Source organism: Neoarius graeffei, chromosome 15, assembly GCF_027579695.1.
Source record: "Neoarius graeffei isolate fNeoGra1 chromosome 15, fNeoGra1.pri, whole genome shotgun sequence".
In the NCBI taxonomy this organism is placed as follows: Eukaryota; Metazoa; Chordata; class Actinopteri; order Siluriformes; family Ariidae; genus Neoarius; species Neoarius graeffei.
The window spans coordinates 26,565,113-26,583,998 of record NC_083583.1 but is presented as its reverse complement, the minus strand read 5'-3'; the positions used below and the strand labels follow the sequence as shown (position 1 = coordinate 26,583,998).

At 41.3% G+C, this 18,886-nt stretch overlaps 1 protein-coding gene across 1 annotated transcript in view; it reads right to left on the bottom strand.

The window, feature by feature from the left end:
* The window catches only part of pcsk6 (proprotein convertase subtilisin/kexin type 6), a 183,526-nt gene that overhangs the window by 79,574 nt on the left and 85,066 nt on the right, over nucleotides 1–18,886 (bottom strand). Inside the window, exons 9-11 of the mRNA XM_060941090.1 lie at nucleotides 16,592–16,692; nucleotides 5,482–5,585; nucleotides 5,126–5,243 (exon numbers count right to left, since the gene is read on the bottom strand). Coding sequence (XP_060797073.1) covers nucleotides 5,126–5,243; nucleotides 5,482–5,585; nucleotides 16,592–16,692 — 323 coding nt within the window. The remainder of the gene's footprint in view (nucleotides 1–5,125; nucleotides 5,244–5,481; nucleotides 5,586–16,591; nucleotides 16,693–18,886) is intronic.

Sequence of the window (18,886 nt, the reverse complement as noted above, 5' to 3'; positions counted from 1 at the left end):
TCACTGCAGCAGATAGTTCTCCAAAAAACATACGGTACTTAGCAAGACGACGTTTTATTTATTTTATTTTTTTCCGCTATCCTTATTTAACCAGCTCCTTACCCTATCCTATCATATATCCTCATTGTTTTGGCCAAATATATTTCTATTTTCTTATAGTAGAAAAACAACAAAATTTTGGTCAAATCTCAATTTTTTTGTCTTTTGGCTGTTTTCCAGAGTTCATCCAGAATTCTGTCTAGTAACTAACACCAGCTTTCCAGACCACCAGACATATAGCAGTGACGAATGCTGATCCATCCATTATCTATCCTGCTTATCTGTCAGAGTCGAGGGGGAAGCTGGAGCCAGCTGACTTCGGGTGAAAGATGGGGTAGACTCTGGGCAGGTCGCCAATCTATCACAGGGCTAACACAGAGACGAACAACCATTCACATTCGCAGTTATGGGCAATTTAGAGCAGTTGCACCTAATCTGCATGTCTTTTGACTATGGGAGGAAACTGGAGCACATGGAGGAAACCCACACAGGCACAAGGAGAACACGCAAACTCCACACTCCACCCAGTTGCCTGTGAGGTTCAAACCCAGAACCTTCTTGCTGTGTGGTGGCAGTGCTAACTACTGCACTGCTGCGCCGCCCAGGAATGCCGATAATTTACACATACAGCGCCCTCCACAATTATTGGCACCTCTCGTTAAGATATGTTCTTAGGCTTCTAATAAATTCTTTTTTTTTAAATAATATAGGACAACAATGCAAAAAAAGAGAAAAATCCAACCTTTAATTCAAGTGCATTTATTCAGTGGGGAAAAAAATCTCACATTAAGAAATAATTCTTTTACATTAAATCATGTGTGCCATAACTATTGGCACCCTTGATGTTAATACTTTGTACAACTCCCTTTTGCCAACAAGACAGCACTTAATATTCTCCTATAACATTTCACAAGATGGGAGAATACAGAGAGAGGGATATTCGACCATTCCTCTTTGCACAATCTCTCTAAATCGTCCAGAGTCCTGGGTCCTCTCCTATGCACTTTCCTCTTCAGCTCACCCCACAGGTTTTCAATTGGGTTGAGGTCTGGGGACTGAGATGGCCATGGGAGGAGCTTGATTTTGTGTCTGGTGAACCATTTTTGTGTAGATTTGGCCACAAAAAAAAGAATTTGGCTTTTTCCGTGCATGCCTCCGAAACAGCTTGTTGGCATGTAGATAGCGCCTGATGGTTGTTATGGAGACTTTGTGACCCCAAGATGCTACTCTTTGATGCAATTCTCTAACAGTGAGCTTTGGAGAACTTTTTACTTCTCTTACCATCCTCCTCACTGTGCGTGGTGGCAAGATAAACTTGCATCCTCGTCCAGGCCGGTTTGCCACTGTTCCAGTTGTTTTAAACTTCTTGATGATTCCTCTGACTGTAGATATGGGCAGGTGTAGGTGAGTGACTATTTTCTTGTAGCCATTGCGTGACTTATGAAGGTCGACACACATCTGCCTTACTTGAATGGTGTGTTCTCTTGTCTTTCCCATGTTGAAGAGTGGATAAGAGAAACAGGCCTCTGTGCCACATCATATTTATACCCCAGGGAAACAGGATGTGATGAATTACTAATTAAAGGTTCCTAGATACTCTGATCAACTTTATAAACTACAGTAGAAATGACAGAAATGCTTCAATTACATTTATTTTCTAGGAATTGTTATGGGTGCCAATAAATGTGGAACAGGTGATTTTTATGAAAAATAATTAATTCTTAGTCAGGGATTTTTTTTTTTTAATTCACTTGAGTTAAGGGTTAAATTTTTCTACAATTTTGGGGGCGTTGTGGCTCAGGTGGATAAGGCGCCATACCATAAATCCGGGGACCTGGGTTTGATTCCGGCCCGAGGTCATTTCCCGATCCCTTCCCGTCTCTCTCTCCCGCTCATTTCCTGTCTCTACACTGCCCTATCCAATAAAGGTGAAAAAGCCAAAAAAAAATTTTTTTCTACAATTTTCAGTGAGAGATTATGCTTCTGCAATAAAAATTGAATTTATTTTAAGGCTTTTAACACATCTTGACCAGGGGTGCCAATAATTGTGGAGGGTGCTGTACTGTATAATGAAACATACAGTTGTATCCAACTGATTTTTGAAGTGAAAAGTAAACACACTCTGCAGCAAACTATTTTAACAATTTAAACTATAATATACTTTTGCACATGCCACAAATTCATAAAATATAAAGTCACTGTGTATTCATATTGCATAAAAATGTTATTTTAAAAGTATTTTGCTATAGGGGACCTAACCTTTTGCATACAACTCTAAGTCAATACTGTCTCTTAGCCATCATAAAATCATCAATTATATACCGAATAATTAAAACAGCTACTGATACCCCTTTTCCACCAAATCAGTTCCAGGGCTGGTTCAGAGCCAGTTCTGGTGCTGGTTCACAACTCGTTCAACTTGCGAGCCAGCTGAGAACCAGTTTGCTTTTCCATAGCTCGCGGAGCTACATCATTACGTCGCTGTATACGTCAGTTACATCGCTGCATACGTCATTACGTCGCTGTATACACTCAAAAAAATAAAACATTGGATTTACTTCACCGAGTTATGGCAACCGGTCCCACAAAACTGTGTTCATTTAGATGTATTGAATACAGTTATGTTGAGTTTATTCAACAGAGTTATGTTAGATTTACTACACAAAGTTGCATGGACGGTATTAAATGAAGCCATGTTGGATTTAGCTGACAAAGTTATGTTGGATTTAATTAACAACGTCACGTTGCATTTGGTGAACAGAGTTATGTTGGATTTATTTAATAAACTTGTGTTTAATTTACATTTCTGCGTTCTGTACTGTCTGCATTTGTTCCAACAATATCTACTTAAAGTACCGTATACAACACAAAATAACTATTTAACTCAGTTTTATTTGTTTGCCCAAGCGCATCTTTCAATTTGAAAAACTAAACATTTGGCAGATTACAATGTCAAAAAAAATAGAAAGGTGATTCAAGTTACTTTAAAGAAAAAAAAGCCTTCGCCTTTGTTGTAAAGTGCACGGGCATCTTTAAGTGCATAAAAAAAACCTTAGGCTATCTATAAACAGAAAACATTTGGCAGCATTACCAATGCAAACAAAATGTGTAACAGAAAACCATTATGTCTTCACACTGATCTGCATCAAGCCGAACCATGCGCTGGAATTCTACAAAAATGGCCGTTGCTCCCCCCGTCTGCCTTACTGAGCGTGTGCAAGAAAGTACGGAGAGCGCACTGGGACAACCTTAATGCAGTTTAATCAACTGTATTACATAAATCCAACTCAATAAGGTCTAATAATCATAAAAACCAATACTGTTAGGTTATTAAAACAAAACTCACTTGATTTAATCGTTAAACACGACAGTATTTAATAAATTTAACATGAACTAGTTATTTAACTCCAGCAACATGCATGTTTCATTTCTTTGAGTGTACGTCAGTTACGTCCCTACGTTTGCATAAACCTTGGCGCGAATATCGAAGCAAAAACAACACAGCAGCAGCAGCAGCAACAACAACAACAATAATAATAATGGATGACTTCGCGTTTGTACAGCTGCTGCTTCTCGTCGCTTAAAAATGGCGATCTTTCACGGTCTTGTTATTGTTGTTGGTCTTAACAACTCCGCCCCCCTGCTGACGTAAGCGGTTCTTTCCTCCGGCCCAGCAGAGAGTTGGTGCTAGCCTGGAACCGGTTTTTCTGGCCCCAGAGCCAGTTCTTTGTCAGTGGAAACAGAAAACCCGGTTCCAAACTAAGCACTGGCCCCGAACCAGCCCTGGAACTGCTTTGGTGGAAAAGGGGCAACAGAGAGTAACAGCATTCAGGGCCTGACCTCATACAGAAGTTTCTGATCATTTTATAACATGTTAATATGATTAGTTGTACACTGGTATGTTATACCTTTGCTAGAGGAATATAACATCTATATTTAAAAAAGAAACAAGAGTGCTCTGAGAGCACAATATCCCCCGCTGGCAACTATGCCATAACTCTGGCAAAATGCGACTGAATTGAACAAAGTTGTAATATGCGTATTATGGACATATAACAAAGAATCCTGTGAAGTTTCGTGAAATTCCTCCACAAACTGTGAGAGGAGTTGATTTCAGATGTATGTACACCCTCATTAAATTGTCAAAGCACAAGTTATTTAATCAAGGGTCAACATATGGTAAAATTTTCACAAACAAAATTAAATCGCAATATGCGTATTACCGTCATATAACAAGGCCTTTTGCCAAGCTTCGAAAAGTTCATCCAAAAATTGTGAGAGCAGTTGATGTCAGAAGGCAAGCACACCTTCGTGAAATTGTGAAAGTATAAGGTTGTTAATCAAGGGCCACAACTCTGGTAAAATGCGACCGAATTGAACAAAATAACAATATGCGTACTACCGACATATAACAATGCCTTTTGCCAAGTTTAGCCTAGGTCACAACCGGACGTACGATTTTTTGGCCATGCGATTTTTGGCGTTTCCCAAATCGCTGCGTTTTTTTTGTTCGTGGAGAAAGATGCACGTTGGCTGTAAGTTTGTCTTGCAACCTGAAAAAAACGTAAGCGTTCGTAGAGTTTGTTTGACATGACAAAGAACCTCCGCGGCCAGTCTGCGGCCAGTCTACGGCTCGAAAATCAGCACGCCACACGTGCGCCCTCCGTGCATTTCTTGCGTTTTTTGCACGTAGACCGGCCGTAGGAGCACGTACAGCCGGTTGTAACCTAGGCTTTTTGTGAAATTCCTCCAAAAATTGTGAGAGGAGTTGATTTCAGAAGGAAAACACACTCTGATGAAATTGCCAAAGTATAATTTTGTTAATCAAGGGCTGTAACTCTGGTAAAATGTGACTGAATTTAATGAAACTGCAATATGTGTACTACCGACATATAACAAAGAATTCTGCCAAGTTTTGTGAAATTCGGCCAAAAATTGTGAGAGGAGTTGATTTCAGAAGGTGAGTACCCTTCCCAGGACAGACGGATGGACGGAAATCGCCACAACATAATCCTCCTTTGGGCCTTTTGGCCAGCGGGGGGATAAAAACTTGAAGTGATGTACAAAAGGAAAGAATTCTCCTCACCTGGTTCTGCGATCTGACATCTTGGTGCATGTGTGCTGAGGTGGAACACTTCGCCATTTCTTGGCCTCTACCACCATGGCCTCAGCATCCACCAACCCAAATCCATACAGGTGACTAACTACACAAAGACAAAGTGAAAGTAAGTTTGCTAAAGGTATCTACACATTTCTACATATCTTACATTGTATAACAATCTGTACTATACTAGAGTACTATATATATATATAGACTATAATGTATACAGAGAGAGCACTATTGTATGAAGCTCTAATTAATATAAATGCTTTCAAATGAACCTTAAAAGGACTAACTGCGCTGTACTCTGATTAATATTCTACATTTAATGAAAGTGTTACCATTGTGTCCTGCCGCATTGGTTTTCCAGTCACTAGCTTTCAGATGAACAGGTCTTGATGTCTTTACCAAGAGGTGTTGCACATCCCTCCATGTTATTAATGGGCTGGAAGACAAAGTATATTCATATTAAGAAACACAACAGTTTCATGATTACAACACAAGCACAAAAATAAGAGCTTGGTGATGGAGCGAGTGGGTGTGGCCAAAATATCTGTGTCATTTTTGTAGTAATCATCAAAGACAGCAACCCAGCATAACCATAAAAAAGGGGTTGGGTTAAAACAAATACATGATCAAAAGTGTGGTTGGTGTGCTGCTGCCACATCCAAGTACACTCTGGACGTCATACAGAGTATATTTATGGAAATGGACTTTGGAGTTTGTACTGTTGTACCGTGCACATCTACTATAACTGTCTGAGGGAGACTACTTAAAACGAAAAAGTCTGCATACAATTACTAAATAACAGTGTTGTAGTCCAGTCACTGAACCTCGAGTCCAAGTCCAGCCTTGAGTCCCCAGTGTTCAAGTCTGAGTCAAGTCCAAGTCATTAAAAAAATTTTGAGTCGAGTCTGAGTTGAGTCCAAGAACAAGACTTCAACCGCACCATTTGATGGTGGCTGTTTTAGCCCAATTAACATTAGTTTGCTCCTGAACACGATGTATGAACAGGTGAATGTGCATTCTCTTCGTCAGGGAGTGTGAAATATTCTGTCAGAGATGGTTGGGAGACGGATGTAAGTGCAGAAGGCGTGTTTATTAATACAAGTGAAGACAGGTAAACAATCCAGAATGGCAGGCAAAATTGTGAAACAGTGAAACAGGCAATAGGTTGAGCGAGGCAAACAGGCTATCGTAGATGAGAATCAAAGACGAGAAACAGGAAATCAGGGATCAGGAGACCAAACAAGGAAATAAGGCTCGGTAATGTGTCAGGAACACAACTCAATACTTCGCAAAGTAAGTGTGCTTTCACAGTTTTTATACAGGCACACTGAATGCGCCTTAATCCTGTGCAGGTGCGAGTCGTTTACAGCGTGCGCACGAGAGTCCGCTTGGCGCACACGCTGTCTACAGCCTACCCGAGAGTCTATCTGATGCACGCGCGAAGGTGCGAAGGCGTGCAGGTGTGACACTCTTGCATGAAATTAGTACAAAAATTAATGCAGATATAAATATCTTATGCCAAATTATTAAATTATTATAAAAAATAAAGAAAAAAATCAGAGTCCTCGTCTCCAATTTATGAGTCCGAATGCAGTTAATGCACGAGTCCGAGTCCAAGCCCGAGTCATCAGTGGTCAAGCCCAATTCGAGTCACAAGTCATTAAAATTAGGGCACGATCAGACTCGGGTACTACAAGCCTGCTAAATAAATTGATAACCAACAAAATTAGCATCTGTGTGGTATCAGGGTAGATACCAGAGAACTACAGTGGGGTCTAAAAGAGTCTGAGACCACACTGAAAATCTGGGAATTTTTTTTCATTTAAAACTGGAAAGAAACAAAAAGTTTTGTCATTTTTAAAACAAAGAAAGGAAATGTTCAATATCTTGTTTGATATTCAGTATGTACAATTCTGCACTATTTCTTGGTCACAAGGTTCAAAGATACTGCTAAGATTCTACTTTTCACTTCAAAAGTTACTGCTGATTTATTCTTATTAAGTTAGAAAAGAATGCGAAACAAAAACATTTTCATTAGACGTCTCAGACTTTTGAACCCCACTGTAAATACACTAATAAAAACTAATGGACCTTTTGGTACCACAGAATGCTCTTCATTTTTAAGTGTAACAGTCTCAGCATTACTCTGCTTAGAGGACACAGGAGACACTGGGTAAGAGGATATGCGAGTGTGAATTTTGTTCATTTGTGCTTGGCATGGTAGACAGACACTAATGTAAAACTTACGTCTTTAAAATCATGCTGCAGTTTCCAGTTTGCTTTGTTCTGCTCATGATCTCACACACACACACACACACACACACACACACACACACACACACACACACACACACACACAGAGCTCAGGAAGAGAGAGAACCCACACAGATCCCGCTCTTTTTAAAATATTGCATCATTGTGCAAAAGAAGTAAGATATTGATCTGGGCTGGCATTCTAAACATCCATTCTGTCACAACCAGAAATTATTTGTGTTTGACAGGACATTTATCACAACAGATCCAGACATTTCGATTTCTTCCACAATATTTGCTTTATAGCATCATCTGAACATACTGCACGAAAGTCCACGTGATTCATTATTTTCCGTACAGTATCCCACAATGACTGCATTTTTATTTAACTCTGCCCAAGAACTAAAACACTGCCATATGAAAGCAATATCCTCCACCAATTACAATAATAGATAAAACTTGCTGTCATTCTGGACATTTAGAAAGTGGTTAGAGCCACATATGAACACAGTTACAGCGTGTACAGCTGCAATGGGCCTCATTGTGCGTAAATGTGCATAAACAGCTTTTGTGCGTAGATGTTTTCATAGGCTAAAGCGACCAAAAAATACCCAGCACATTTGCAAAAGTTTCAGTAACACAGATTTTCTTCATATTCATGCCAATCAGCCACAAATTACCAAGCACGTTCACGACACTGCTGACTTACAGTGGCACCTGAAAATTTGTGAACCTTTTAGAATTTTCTATATTTCTGCACAAATATGACCAAAAACATCATCAGATTTTCAGACTGTAACCTTTTCCAGCCTGATGAGCATCAACAACGCTTTTTCTGAGGTCCTCAGGAATCCCTTTTGTTCGTGCCATGATACACTTCCACAAACATGTGTTGTGAAGATCAGACTTTGATAGATCCCTGTTCTTTAAATAAAACAGGCTGCCCACTCACACCTGACTGTCATCCCATTGATTGAAAACACCTGACTCTAATTTCACCTTCAAATTACCGTAACTGCTAATCCTAGAGGTTCACATACTTTTGCCACTCACAGATATGGAATATTGGATCATTTTCCTCAATAAATAAATGGCCAAGTATAATATCTTTGTCTCATTTGTTTAACTAGGTTCTCTTTATCTACTTTTAGGACTTGTGTGAAAATCTGATGATGTTTTAGGTCATATTTATGCAGAAATATAGAAAATTCTAAAGGGTTCACAAACTTTCAAGCACCACTGTACATTTAGCCTATAAAAGACAATGCTCACCAGGAGCTGAAAACATAAACACATATAACTGACTACAGAAACACTGATATCGTATATGCTGAAACACAAGAGCCAGGCAGAGTGTACTCCTTCGACTTTGCTATTGTGCAAATCCACAGTGAAATCCATAGCTGAATGCATAAAAGACGTTATCTAAAAAGTCTGACATAGTAAAGAAATCTTTGAAAGGTCTGATGCCAAGGATTAATAAAACATGGCAATGAAGAAAAAGAAATGCATTGAGCTACAGAATTTCAATGCCTGAATAGAAAATCATACACAAGGGAAAAAAGTTGCTTTTCCAAAAGTCTTTAAAAAATAGTGCTGAAATTTTCCAAAGAAAAGTATTAAAATTGTGCCTCTTGTTTTCTTATTGTTTTCTTATCTCTGACTGAGTAATATGCCAGAGTGACTTATCTATCTATCTATCTATCTATCTATCTATCTATCTATCTATCTATCTATCTATCTATTGATAAGCTTCACTTAAGACAAAAGAAAACAGCTGTCACTGATCTACAACAAAATTTTTGATTGTTTTTAATTTTTTAACTAAGTGCTCATTATATGAGTTGGATGATATCCAACAATACATTTCTTTCAGGAATTCCATCAATACTCGAAACAACATTGTAAAAACATGAAAAAAAAACTGTTTCAGGATCTGTTCTATGTCAAGTCACAGAGAGAAAAAGAAACATTCAACTTTGCTAATTATGCAGCAGTTTGTGAGTGCAGCCTCTGTTACTACCCCAAAGTTTATGATTATTTTCCAATAACAGCAAGGTCTGAAGTGGTTTATTCCTCTTCCACCACAGGAATCTGTTCACTCACTCACTTTCAATAACCGCTTTATCCTGGTGAAGGTTGTGGTGGATCTCAGGAACAATGGGTGTGAGCTGGGAATACATCCTGGATGGGACGCCAGTCCATCACAGGGCAACTACGCACGCACACATTCATAGCTAGGGGCAATTTATCGTCGACAATCCACCTACTAGCACATTAGGTTAGATTAGATTACCGTATTTTCTGGACTATAAGCCGCTACTTTTTTCCTAGGTTTTGAACCATGCGGCTTATACAAAGGTGCGGCTATTCTGTGGATTTTTCTTCCACCGCTAGGGGCGCTCTAACCGGAAGTAGAATCAAAAATAAGATAGACAAAAAATCAATGCAAAGAAGAATTAGCAGATCTTTAGCAGATAGAACACGCACGACAAATTACTAACTGGTAATTATTTTCAAATCCAGCGAAGATGATTAAAGTGACTTGTGGTTTCAAACAGGAGAAATGAAGGTAAATAAATACCGGTTATTTTCTCTTGGTTCTGTTCCGTTTTAATCAGCAAAGTTGCTGCCGTGTTAAAAGGCACTGTTCGGAAAAAATCTGTTCAGGTACATACATGTACATTTACAGTACAAAATCGTTCTGTACATGCAGTAAATATCTAATTTTTCAACATAGATATCTGCGGCTTATAGCCCGGTGCGGCTTGTATATCTTTTTTTTTATTTTTTTTTAAAAATAGAGCGGATGCGGCTTATATACAGGTGCGCTCTATAGTCCAGAAAATACGGTAGATAAAACTTTATTGATCCCTTTGGGAGGGTTCCCTCAGGGAAATTAAGATTCCAGCAGCATCATTACAGATAAACAGAGAAAATAAATAGAGAAAACTTCTAGATAAATTAAAATAAATTATTTACATATACAAATATAAAAAGAATAAGATATGGGGAAGGGGGGAAGGAGGGGGAAAAAAGAGAGAAAGAGGGGGGCGCAGCAGGAGAGATATTGCACTTTATATTGCACATTGTCCGGTATTGCTTATTGTTAGGCGAGGCTACTGCTCCTTCCCATCCTCTGTCCTCCTGTTACCCCTCCTCCCCCCAGAGAGGAGTTGTACAGTCTGATGGCGTGAGGGATAAAGGAGTTTTTGAGTCTGTTTGTCCTGCACTTGAGAAGGAGCATTCTGTCACTGAACAGGCTCCTCTGGTTGGTGATGACGGTGTGCAGAGGGTGACTGGCATCGTCCATGATGTTCAATAGTTTGTCCATAGACCTTGACTACGTTCAGACTGCACCCTGAAACGACCCATATCCGATTTTTTTGCCCATATGCGACCTGTATCCGATTTGTTATTGACAATCTGAACAACACAGATCCGATTTTTTCACATGCGACCCAGGCCGCTTGGATATGTGGTCCTAAATCCGATGCATATCCGATATTTTCACATGCGACTGCAGTCTGACCGGACAGGTCGCATTCATGCGACCTACACGTCATCAACAAGAGACAAACGTCACTATTCTGCGTTGGCTAATCCCGCCTCTTTGGTGGAAAACAACAACATTTATACAGTTTTCAGAATTTAAATAGACTTTTATAGAATTGATCAAGCTAATGGTGGATTTGGTAGGGACCTGGATGTTGATCTGTTAGCCTGACTAAATAAAACAGTTTCTATAACTGATTTATAACTTAAACCATCCTGTATTACAAGATTATAAGATTGTTCTGGAAATTTCCAGTAATTTGACACCTTCGGTCTCATTAGTCTGCTGTTAATCAGATTATTGTGTGAGTTCTGCCACCGCCACAAAAACCACATTGCCAGGTCTCGCCTCATCTCCATAGCAAACTGCACTGGTGTTTCTGCACCTTGAGCCAGCGCTGAGAGAAGTTGCAGAATTCAGCTGGCTATAAACAATCTAAATAAATATTTATAAAAATGTAGAAAAAGTTTATTAATATGACGAAATAAATATGTGCAAATTATTAAGCCTGAATTAAGAGTTTGGTAATACAGCGGCCGTATCCCAAATGACTGCCTACTGAAGCTCGAGTGCACTATAGAGTTTAAAAATCCATTACTTCCTAGTAACACGTAGTGCACTTATATAGAAATTAGAGAGACATTTAGGAGTCAACCCTCGTTACCAGGCTACACGTTTTCATTTCAGTTCAGAAACAAAAACACACACGAGACCTCACACTTTAACACTAACCAGATAATTAAACAAACAAAAAAGAAATCATTAAACATGAAGAGTGCGCTTTTTTTTGTTTACGTATTATGTAGATGTGCTTATTACGTGTCAATTTGCGCATGCGGGACACTTTTGGGTCGTTTTCCGTTCATATTGGAGATCGCATACAAGTCTCATATAATTGGTAATGTGAACGGCCTAACAAAAAAATCGGATTTCATAACAAATCGGATATGGGTCGTTTCAGGTTGCAGTCTGAACGTAGTGCTCTTCTCTGCCACCGTCACCAGAGTCCAGCTTCATGCCGACCACCTCGACTCCCTCGATCAGAACTGGTCGTGACCTTGGTCTGGACCTCCCAAAGTCAATGACCAGCTCCTTGGTCTTCAAGGTGTTGGGCTGCAGATGGTTCCTGCTGCACCACACAGCAAAGTCCCTCACCAGGCTCCTATACTCCTCCTCTCTGTCGTCACTGATACACCCAACGATGGCTGTGTCATCGGCAAACTTCTGAATGTGACACAGCTCCGAGTTGTAGCAGAAGCCCGCGGTGTACAGGGTGAAGAGAAGAGGGGCCAGCACCGTGCCCTGGGGTGCTCCGGTGCTGCTAATCACAGTGTCAGACATGATGTCCTTCAGCCTGACGTACTGCGGCCTGTCAGTGAGGTAGCTGGAGATCCCGGTGACCAGGCAGGGGTCCACTCGCATCCTGTTCAGTTTGTCCTGAAGCAATAGGGGCTGGATGGTGTTGAAGGCACTCGAGAAGTCCAAGAAGAGGATCCTCACTGTGCCATTTCCCTTATCCAGATGCGAGTGGGCTCGGTGTAGCAGGTAGAGGATGGCGTCTTCCACACCGACACCTGCCCGGTACGCAAACTGCAGACAGTCCTGGGCATGTTGTACCTGGGGTCTGAGGAGGCTGAGGAAGAGCCGCTCCAATGTCTTCATCAGATGTGAAGTGAGTGCCACTGGTCGGAAGTCGTTCAGCTCGCTGGGCCGATTCTTTTTGGGAACTGGAACGATACATGATGCCTTCCAGAGGATTGGCACTCTCCCCAGCTGCAGGCTGAGGTTGAAGATGCATTGGAGTGGTTCACCCAGTTCAGTAGCACAGGTCTTCAGTATTCGGGGACACACATTGTCCAGGCCTGCTGCTTTCCTGGGGTGAAGCTTCCTCAGTTGACCTCTGAGCTGGTCTGCAGTAATGCATGGAGGAGGTCTGTGTTGAGGTGGAGGAGGAGGGGGAGGAGAGGGCTGCTGTGATGACTGGGGGGAGGTGGTGTGCTGAGGGAAGAAGGAGAGATGGCTGCAGTGAGGGAGAGGGTGAGGGGGACGTGGGCTGGTTGAACCGATTGAACAAGTCATTCAACTCATTCGCCCTCTCCACTGTCCCCTCAACGACTCTGGTCTTTGTATTGTGGCCTGTGATGGTTTTCACACCTTCCCAGACCTCCCTCATGCTGTTCTCCTTCAGCTTCTGCTCCACCTTTCTCCTGTAGCTGTCCTTAGCTTCCCTCACGCAGTGTTTTACCTCCTGCTGTGCTGCTTTCATCGCCTCCTTATCCCTGCTCCTGAAGGTGGCCTTCTTCCTGTTGAGGACAGCTTTGACTTCTTGTGTTACCCATGGCTTGTTATTAGGGTAACACCATACAGTCTTAGCGGGGGAGACCACATCTGCACAGAAGTTGAGGTAATCCATCAGACAGTGTGTCAGCCCCTCTATGTCCTCACAGTGTGGGCTAAGCAGCACATCCCAGTCCGTGATGTCATAACAGTCCCTGAGGGCATCTTCCATCTCAGGGGACCACCTCCTGATGGAGCTAGTTGTTGCAGGCTGCCTTTGAACCAGGGGGGTGTACTTCGGCTGTAGAAGAACCAGGTTGTGGTCAGACTTCCCTAGTGGGGGGAGGGGTGTGACTCTGTATGCATCCCTCACATTAGCATACAGCAAGTCAATTGTCCTGTTGTTCCTTGTTGGACAATCCACAGCCTGGTAAAAAGCAGCCAAAGCAACGTGATTAAAGTCCCCAGAAATGATCATAAATGCCTCAGAGTGCTGTATCTGCAGCCTTGCTGTGACAGAGTGAATCCTCTCACATGCAGTGGCTGCCCTCGGAGGGATGTAAACACAGATGGTGATCACGTGACTAAACTCCCTCGGCGGATAATATGGCCGCAGGCTAACGGCTAGCAGCTCCAAGTCTGGGCAACATAAACCTGTCTTTACGGAGATATGTCCCGGGTTACACCAGCGATTGTTCACATAAATGATGAGTCCCCCACCTTTGCTTTTCCCGCATGTGTTAGCGTCTCTGTCGGCTCTCACAGCAGTGAATCCCCGCAGGTCCACGTTAGCATCCAGTACAAGGTGTGTTAGCCATGTCTCCGTAAAGATAAATAAGCTGCTCTCCCGGTAAATCAACTGGTTGTTCAGAGCAGAAAGCTCGTCGACTTTATTCGGAAGCGAGTTCACATTCCCCATGATAACGGAGGGAATGGATGGTTTGTAGTGCCGCCGGTTGTCCGCTAGCCTAGCCTTTAGCTTAGCTCCAGCCTTGCAGCCCCTGGGTTTCCTCCTCAGCTCCGCCGGGATGGGGTGTCGTATCCCGGCTCGTCCCACTGTTTTCAGGGCCAGCAGCTCCTCTCTCAAATAAGTGAGAAAACTGGCTCCTGGTTGCGTGTTAAAGTTAAATATATCCATGTTATATAGTAAAACACACTATGTCTTCGTAAGAAGAGCAGAAAAGTAAAAAAAGGTAGAAAAAAAGAGGTTTAAAGAGCTAAAAACTACAGAGCTACTGGGGAGGCAGCCGTCTCACACAGTGCCCATATGAGACCCATGATGGAAACCCACATGCACAGAAACTCCACAAACACAGAGCTCCTGATCAAACCTGGGACTCTGGAGCTGTTAGTTGGCAACCCACTGCACCACCATACTGTACTACTGTGCATCATTTTTACAGAGTGTTTCAAATGCCCCCATACATAGGGGAAATTCATGCATAGGGAAAAGCACTTTAACGAAAGGTAATTTTATTTACAAATGATCTTCTGCATGATATGTGTTTCTTTCTACTTATGATGAACTTGTGTTACCACATCTGGTGTTACATGTAATTGCACTTTGAATGTGTTCCTTTAAATGATCTTTGTGTTTTAGCCATGAGAATTACTTCAATACACACATTTTTCTTTTGTCAAAATCATTCTTAAAGGCTCTCTGGGAAAACAAGAAATGTGTATAATAAGTATGAAAACTTTTGAAAGACATTTTGCTCAAAAAGTGTTGATTTCTCTGATGTATTGAGACTTTTGAGACACTCTGTAGCAATGTGCATTTAATGTCCACAAGATACGTTATATGCATATATCTATAAACAGTCGTTCCCTCACTAATCTCTCTTTTTTCCCCCTCTTTCAAAGTTCATAACACAAAAAACATAGCTTTTCTGAGAAACCATAAAGCATAAAATCTTCTATTCTGAAAACTTTCCTGTGTTGGAAAACCTAATGATTGTAACATGCACTTAGAGACATGATGCAAGTATGTGTGTTTTGTTATAGGCAGTCCAAAAATTACAGTCAATGTCCAGAGCACGGGTCAGTAAATAGGAGGACAACATCAGAACAGGATCATCCATAATCAGAAACAGTAAGTAACAGGATATCAGTCTTAGAAACACTCTTACAGTGAGCAAGACTTTGCAATGAGGAATGGAGGCAATAGAGCAACAACAGGCAAACTGATAAAGGGCTGAACACAGAACAGGTGCACACAGTAGGATTTGAGAGAAATAAGGCAAAAATATAGGTGCTGAGACAGGACTGAAACCACAACAAAAGCACATAGAAAAACAAACAAAAGCACATGGAATAAACTCAAAACAAAAAATACATTAAAAGTACATTAAGCCAGCATTTCTCAACCTTTTTTCAGTCACGGCACCCTTCAGAAGTACGCAAATTCTCAAGGTACTCCCATATAAAATATACGCAGTCACGCTGATCCCGGCAGTGACGTTGTGACATGAGAAAGGGGGCCGTGAGACAAATTTTGATGATGCATGAGGCGGCGATGATCTGCATTAGTGTAACTATCATTTTTTTGGAATTTTAATTCATTTTATTTCTTTCAATGTTAGAACATGTAATTTTTTGATGGCACCCCTAACGAAGCCAGACGGCACCCCGGTTGAGAAAGGCTGCATTAAGCAATAAGTATGCTTCCTTATAGAAAGCATGACAAGACTTTTCCTTGTTAAATAACACATTTGTAATCCTTTTACTTGTATTATGTATTGTTTTATATTATGTAGCGTGTGATATGAATGAGTGTGATCTAAATCTGAGAGACAAATAACAGTTGCTGCTAGAGAAGACAAGAAGCCTTTACTTGTCACATGTACACTAGAGTACAGTGAAATTCCTCCTCTGCATTTAACCCATCTGAAGCAGTGAACACACACACGTGCACACAATGCCCAGGGAGCAGGTGGGGGTTAAGTGCCTTGCTCTGGGTACTTCAGCTATGGATACAAAGGGAAGGGAAAGTGCTGTTCATTCACTCCCCCCCACATTTTTCTTGCCGGTCCAGGGAATCGAACCAGCGACCCTTTGGGCCCATGGCTGCTTCTCTCACCTTGGTTGCCCATGGCCTAAAGTCAGAGATGACTGTTATAGGAACCTATTTAACACCTTCTGACCAATCAGATTTGACAATTCAACAGTGCTGTGGTATAAGGAACTGTAATGGGGAAGATCTCTGAGGCAGCTTCTGCTTTGCACTAAACAGCCACACAGCCAGACCTTCCACTGAGCCGTCATGAATAGAATGACATGCACAGTGCAGATGAGAGAAAAGAGAGAAAAAGAGAAACAGAGAGAAAGCAGACAAAATAAATAAAAAGTAACCTCACTTGGCCTCCAGCGCAAGAGCGATGATGCCAGCCACCATTGGTGCAGACACGGATGTGCCAGTGTGTCCATCTGTACAGCGCTGCCGCAGGTCTGTAGTAATCTGACGAGAGCAAAAAGCAAGAAAAATCGTGTTATTATTGCACAGCTGGCACTGACATGATTCAAAGATGTTTAAAAGAACCAAGGAAAGCTGGCAAGAGCCATTACGCACATGAGATCAAAATATCTGGTTTCAGTGTCAGCCATGTGTTTTAACAGTTCAAGTTTCTTTTGAATAAATCTATTATGTGAGGTGGAATCCAGATGTTTACGTATAATTTGTGAAAATCTGCAAATCTACCCCATGTGGTCTTCATATAACTGTATCACTTATTTAACACTTGACCAATTATCTATGCCAAACAAAACCAACATTCCAACATACACTTATGAATAAATCCAATCCCATCTTGTCAGATGTACATGTGGTTTTAATCAGGGCTTTGAACCAGAATTTTTTTCCTATTGGTTCGTTCCGAACAGAAACGGAATTTTAAAGTTTCCGGTTTTGGGTTCCACCATTAAATAGACGTTCCCGAACTGGTTAGAACAAAAAAATTTCGTTCCCGGAACGGTTAATTACGTTCCCTGTCAGCTGTTTAACAAATGGCTATAAAATTATGTCTCTGTCTCATCCAGCTTAAGCCAAATGTAGGCTAATTCTATTACAACCTTCATTAAATAAGACAAGAAATAATTCAAAACAATTATTATTTCAAATGTTGGCGATTTGGATTCTCAGTATGTCTTCCCATCTACACAAACAGAAAAAGTGCCAAAAATGAAAGAGAATTCGTTTCGTGTGTTACCAAAGGCTAGTCAGGCCCTATAGAGGGCCACCGCATGACGTCACCACGCCGCGAGATTTTGTTAGGCGCCATATTGGAAGACCAAGTACACATCTATGTAAGTACATACATACATAAAACAAACTACACCTGAAATGTAGCCAGGGCCGGTTCTGCCCTAATCTGGACCCGGGTGCAACATCGCGCAACCCCCCCCCAAAAAAAACCACCAGTCTAAATCAGGACAACCATCACATAACTATAACTATAAACATTTTATATCAACTATTTTAACTAAATGGGCTATAATAAATAAGCCTGCAGGCAGCCACGGCGGGCTGCCTCAGAAAAGTAACCATTCAATGACAACTGAAAGCCTGCAGCCACGGCGGGCTGCCTCAGAAAAGTAACCATTTGTCCTACCTTAAAACTCGTTTTGCATTTTCTGCCTCCTTTTTTGTATTTTCAACCCTCCGTTTATTTTCTTTCCTTTTCTGAAAACCCGATTTGTGTCCAGGCATTTTGTTCTGCTACCAACGAACTAACTCGTCAGGTCTCGTCTCTCGAGCCCGCGATGATTCCCGTGGGAAGGGCAACAACTGATACATTTTTACAAACAGCCAATAGGGAGGTTGCATCGTTCAGGCTCTTCTTTGCTCAGACGCTCAGTAATTCACTTATTATCACATGGAGACGTGACAGTAGTCCACCTTCCCGCTCTCTCCATTCAGTCAGCGAACGTCACACAGGAAGTGAACCCCAGCGGGTCATAGAAACTTGTGCAGGAGAAGAATGACTTTTTAATTTGTAGGCTACGGAAACTTTGAGGAACGAAATAAAAACCGGTATTAACCGGTTACCATTATTTTTAATAAGCGTTTCTGTTCCGGAACATAAAAAATAATAAAGTTTCTGGTTTCGTTTCTGTTCCATGTGAAATAGAAAAAAGTTCCCGGTTTTCGTTTTCGTTCCTTGAACCGGTTCAAAGCCCTGGTTTTAATTCAGACCCAAGCTATTTGTTTGGAAGTCAGTCTTTTTGTTACTAAAGAGAGGTCTGGGAAGATGGGTGGCTTTGTAAGACTGGAATGTTTGTTTATCGCTCTGGTGTGGCTGCCCACTGCTCTGAGTGTGTGCGTGTGTTCACTGCTTCAGATGGGTTAAATTATAGACATATAAACATAGACGCCGCATTGAGCTGGTGGCCCCGTTGCTGGGATACGTCAGAGTGTCCGCCATATTTGATGTGGCAAATCTTCCCCGTAAACCAATGCAAGTAAATGGACTGAACTTCATAAAGCCCCTTTCTACAATAATATTTAACTCGATGCCTTTTATTCACCCATTAAGACACACACGTATATATTTGGGAAACAAACAGGCATCAAAACAACACATATAACTTTTAATGTGATGGTTATAAATAGTGTACGAAATACCCTGTACACTGCAAACTAGCGACAGATACGC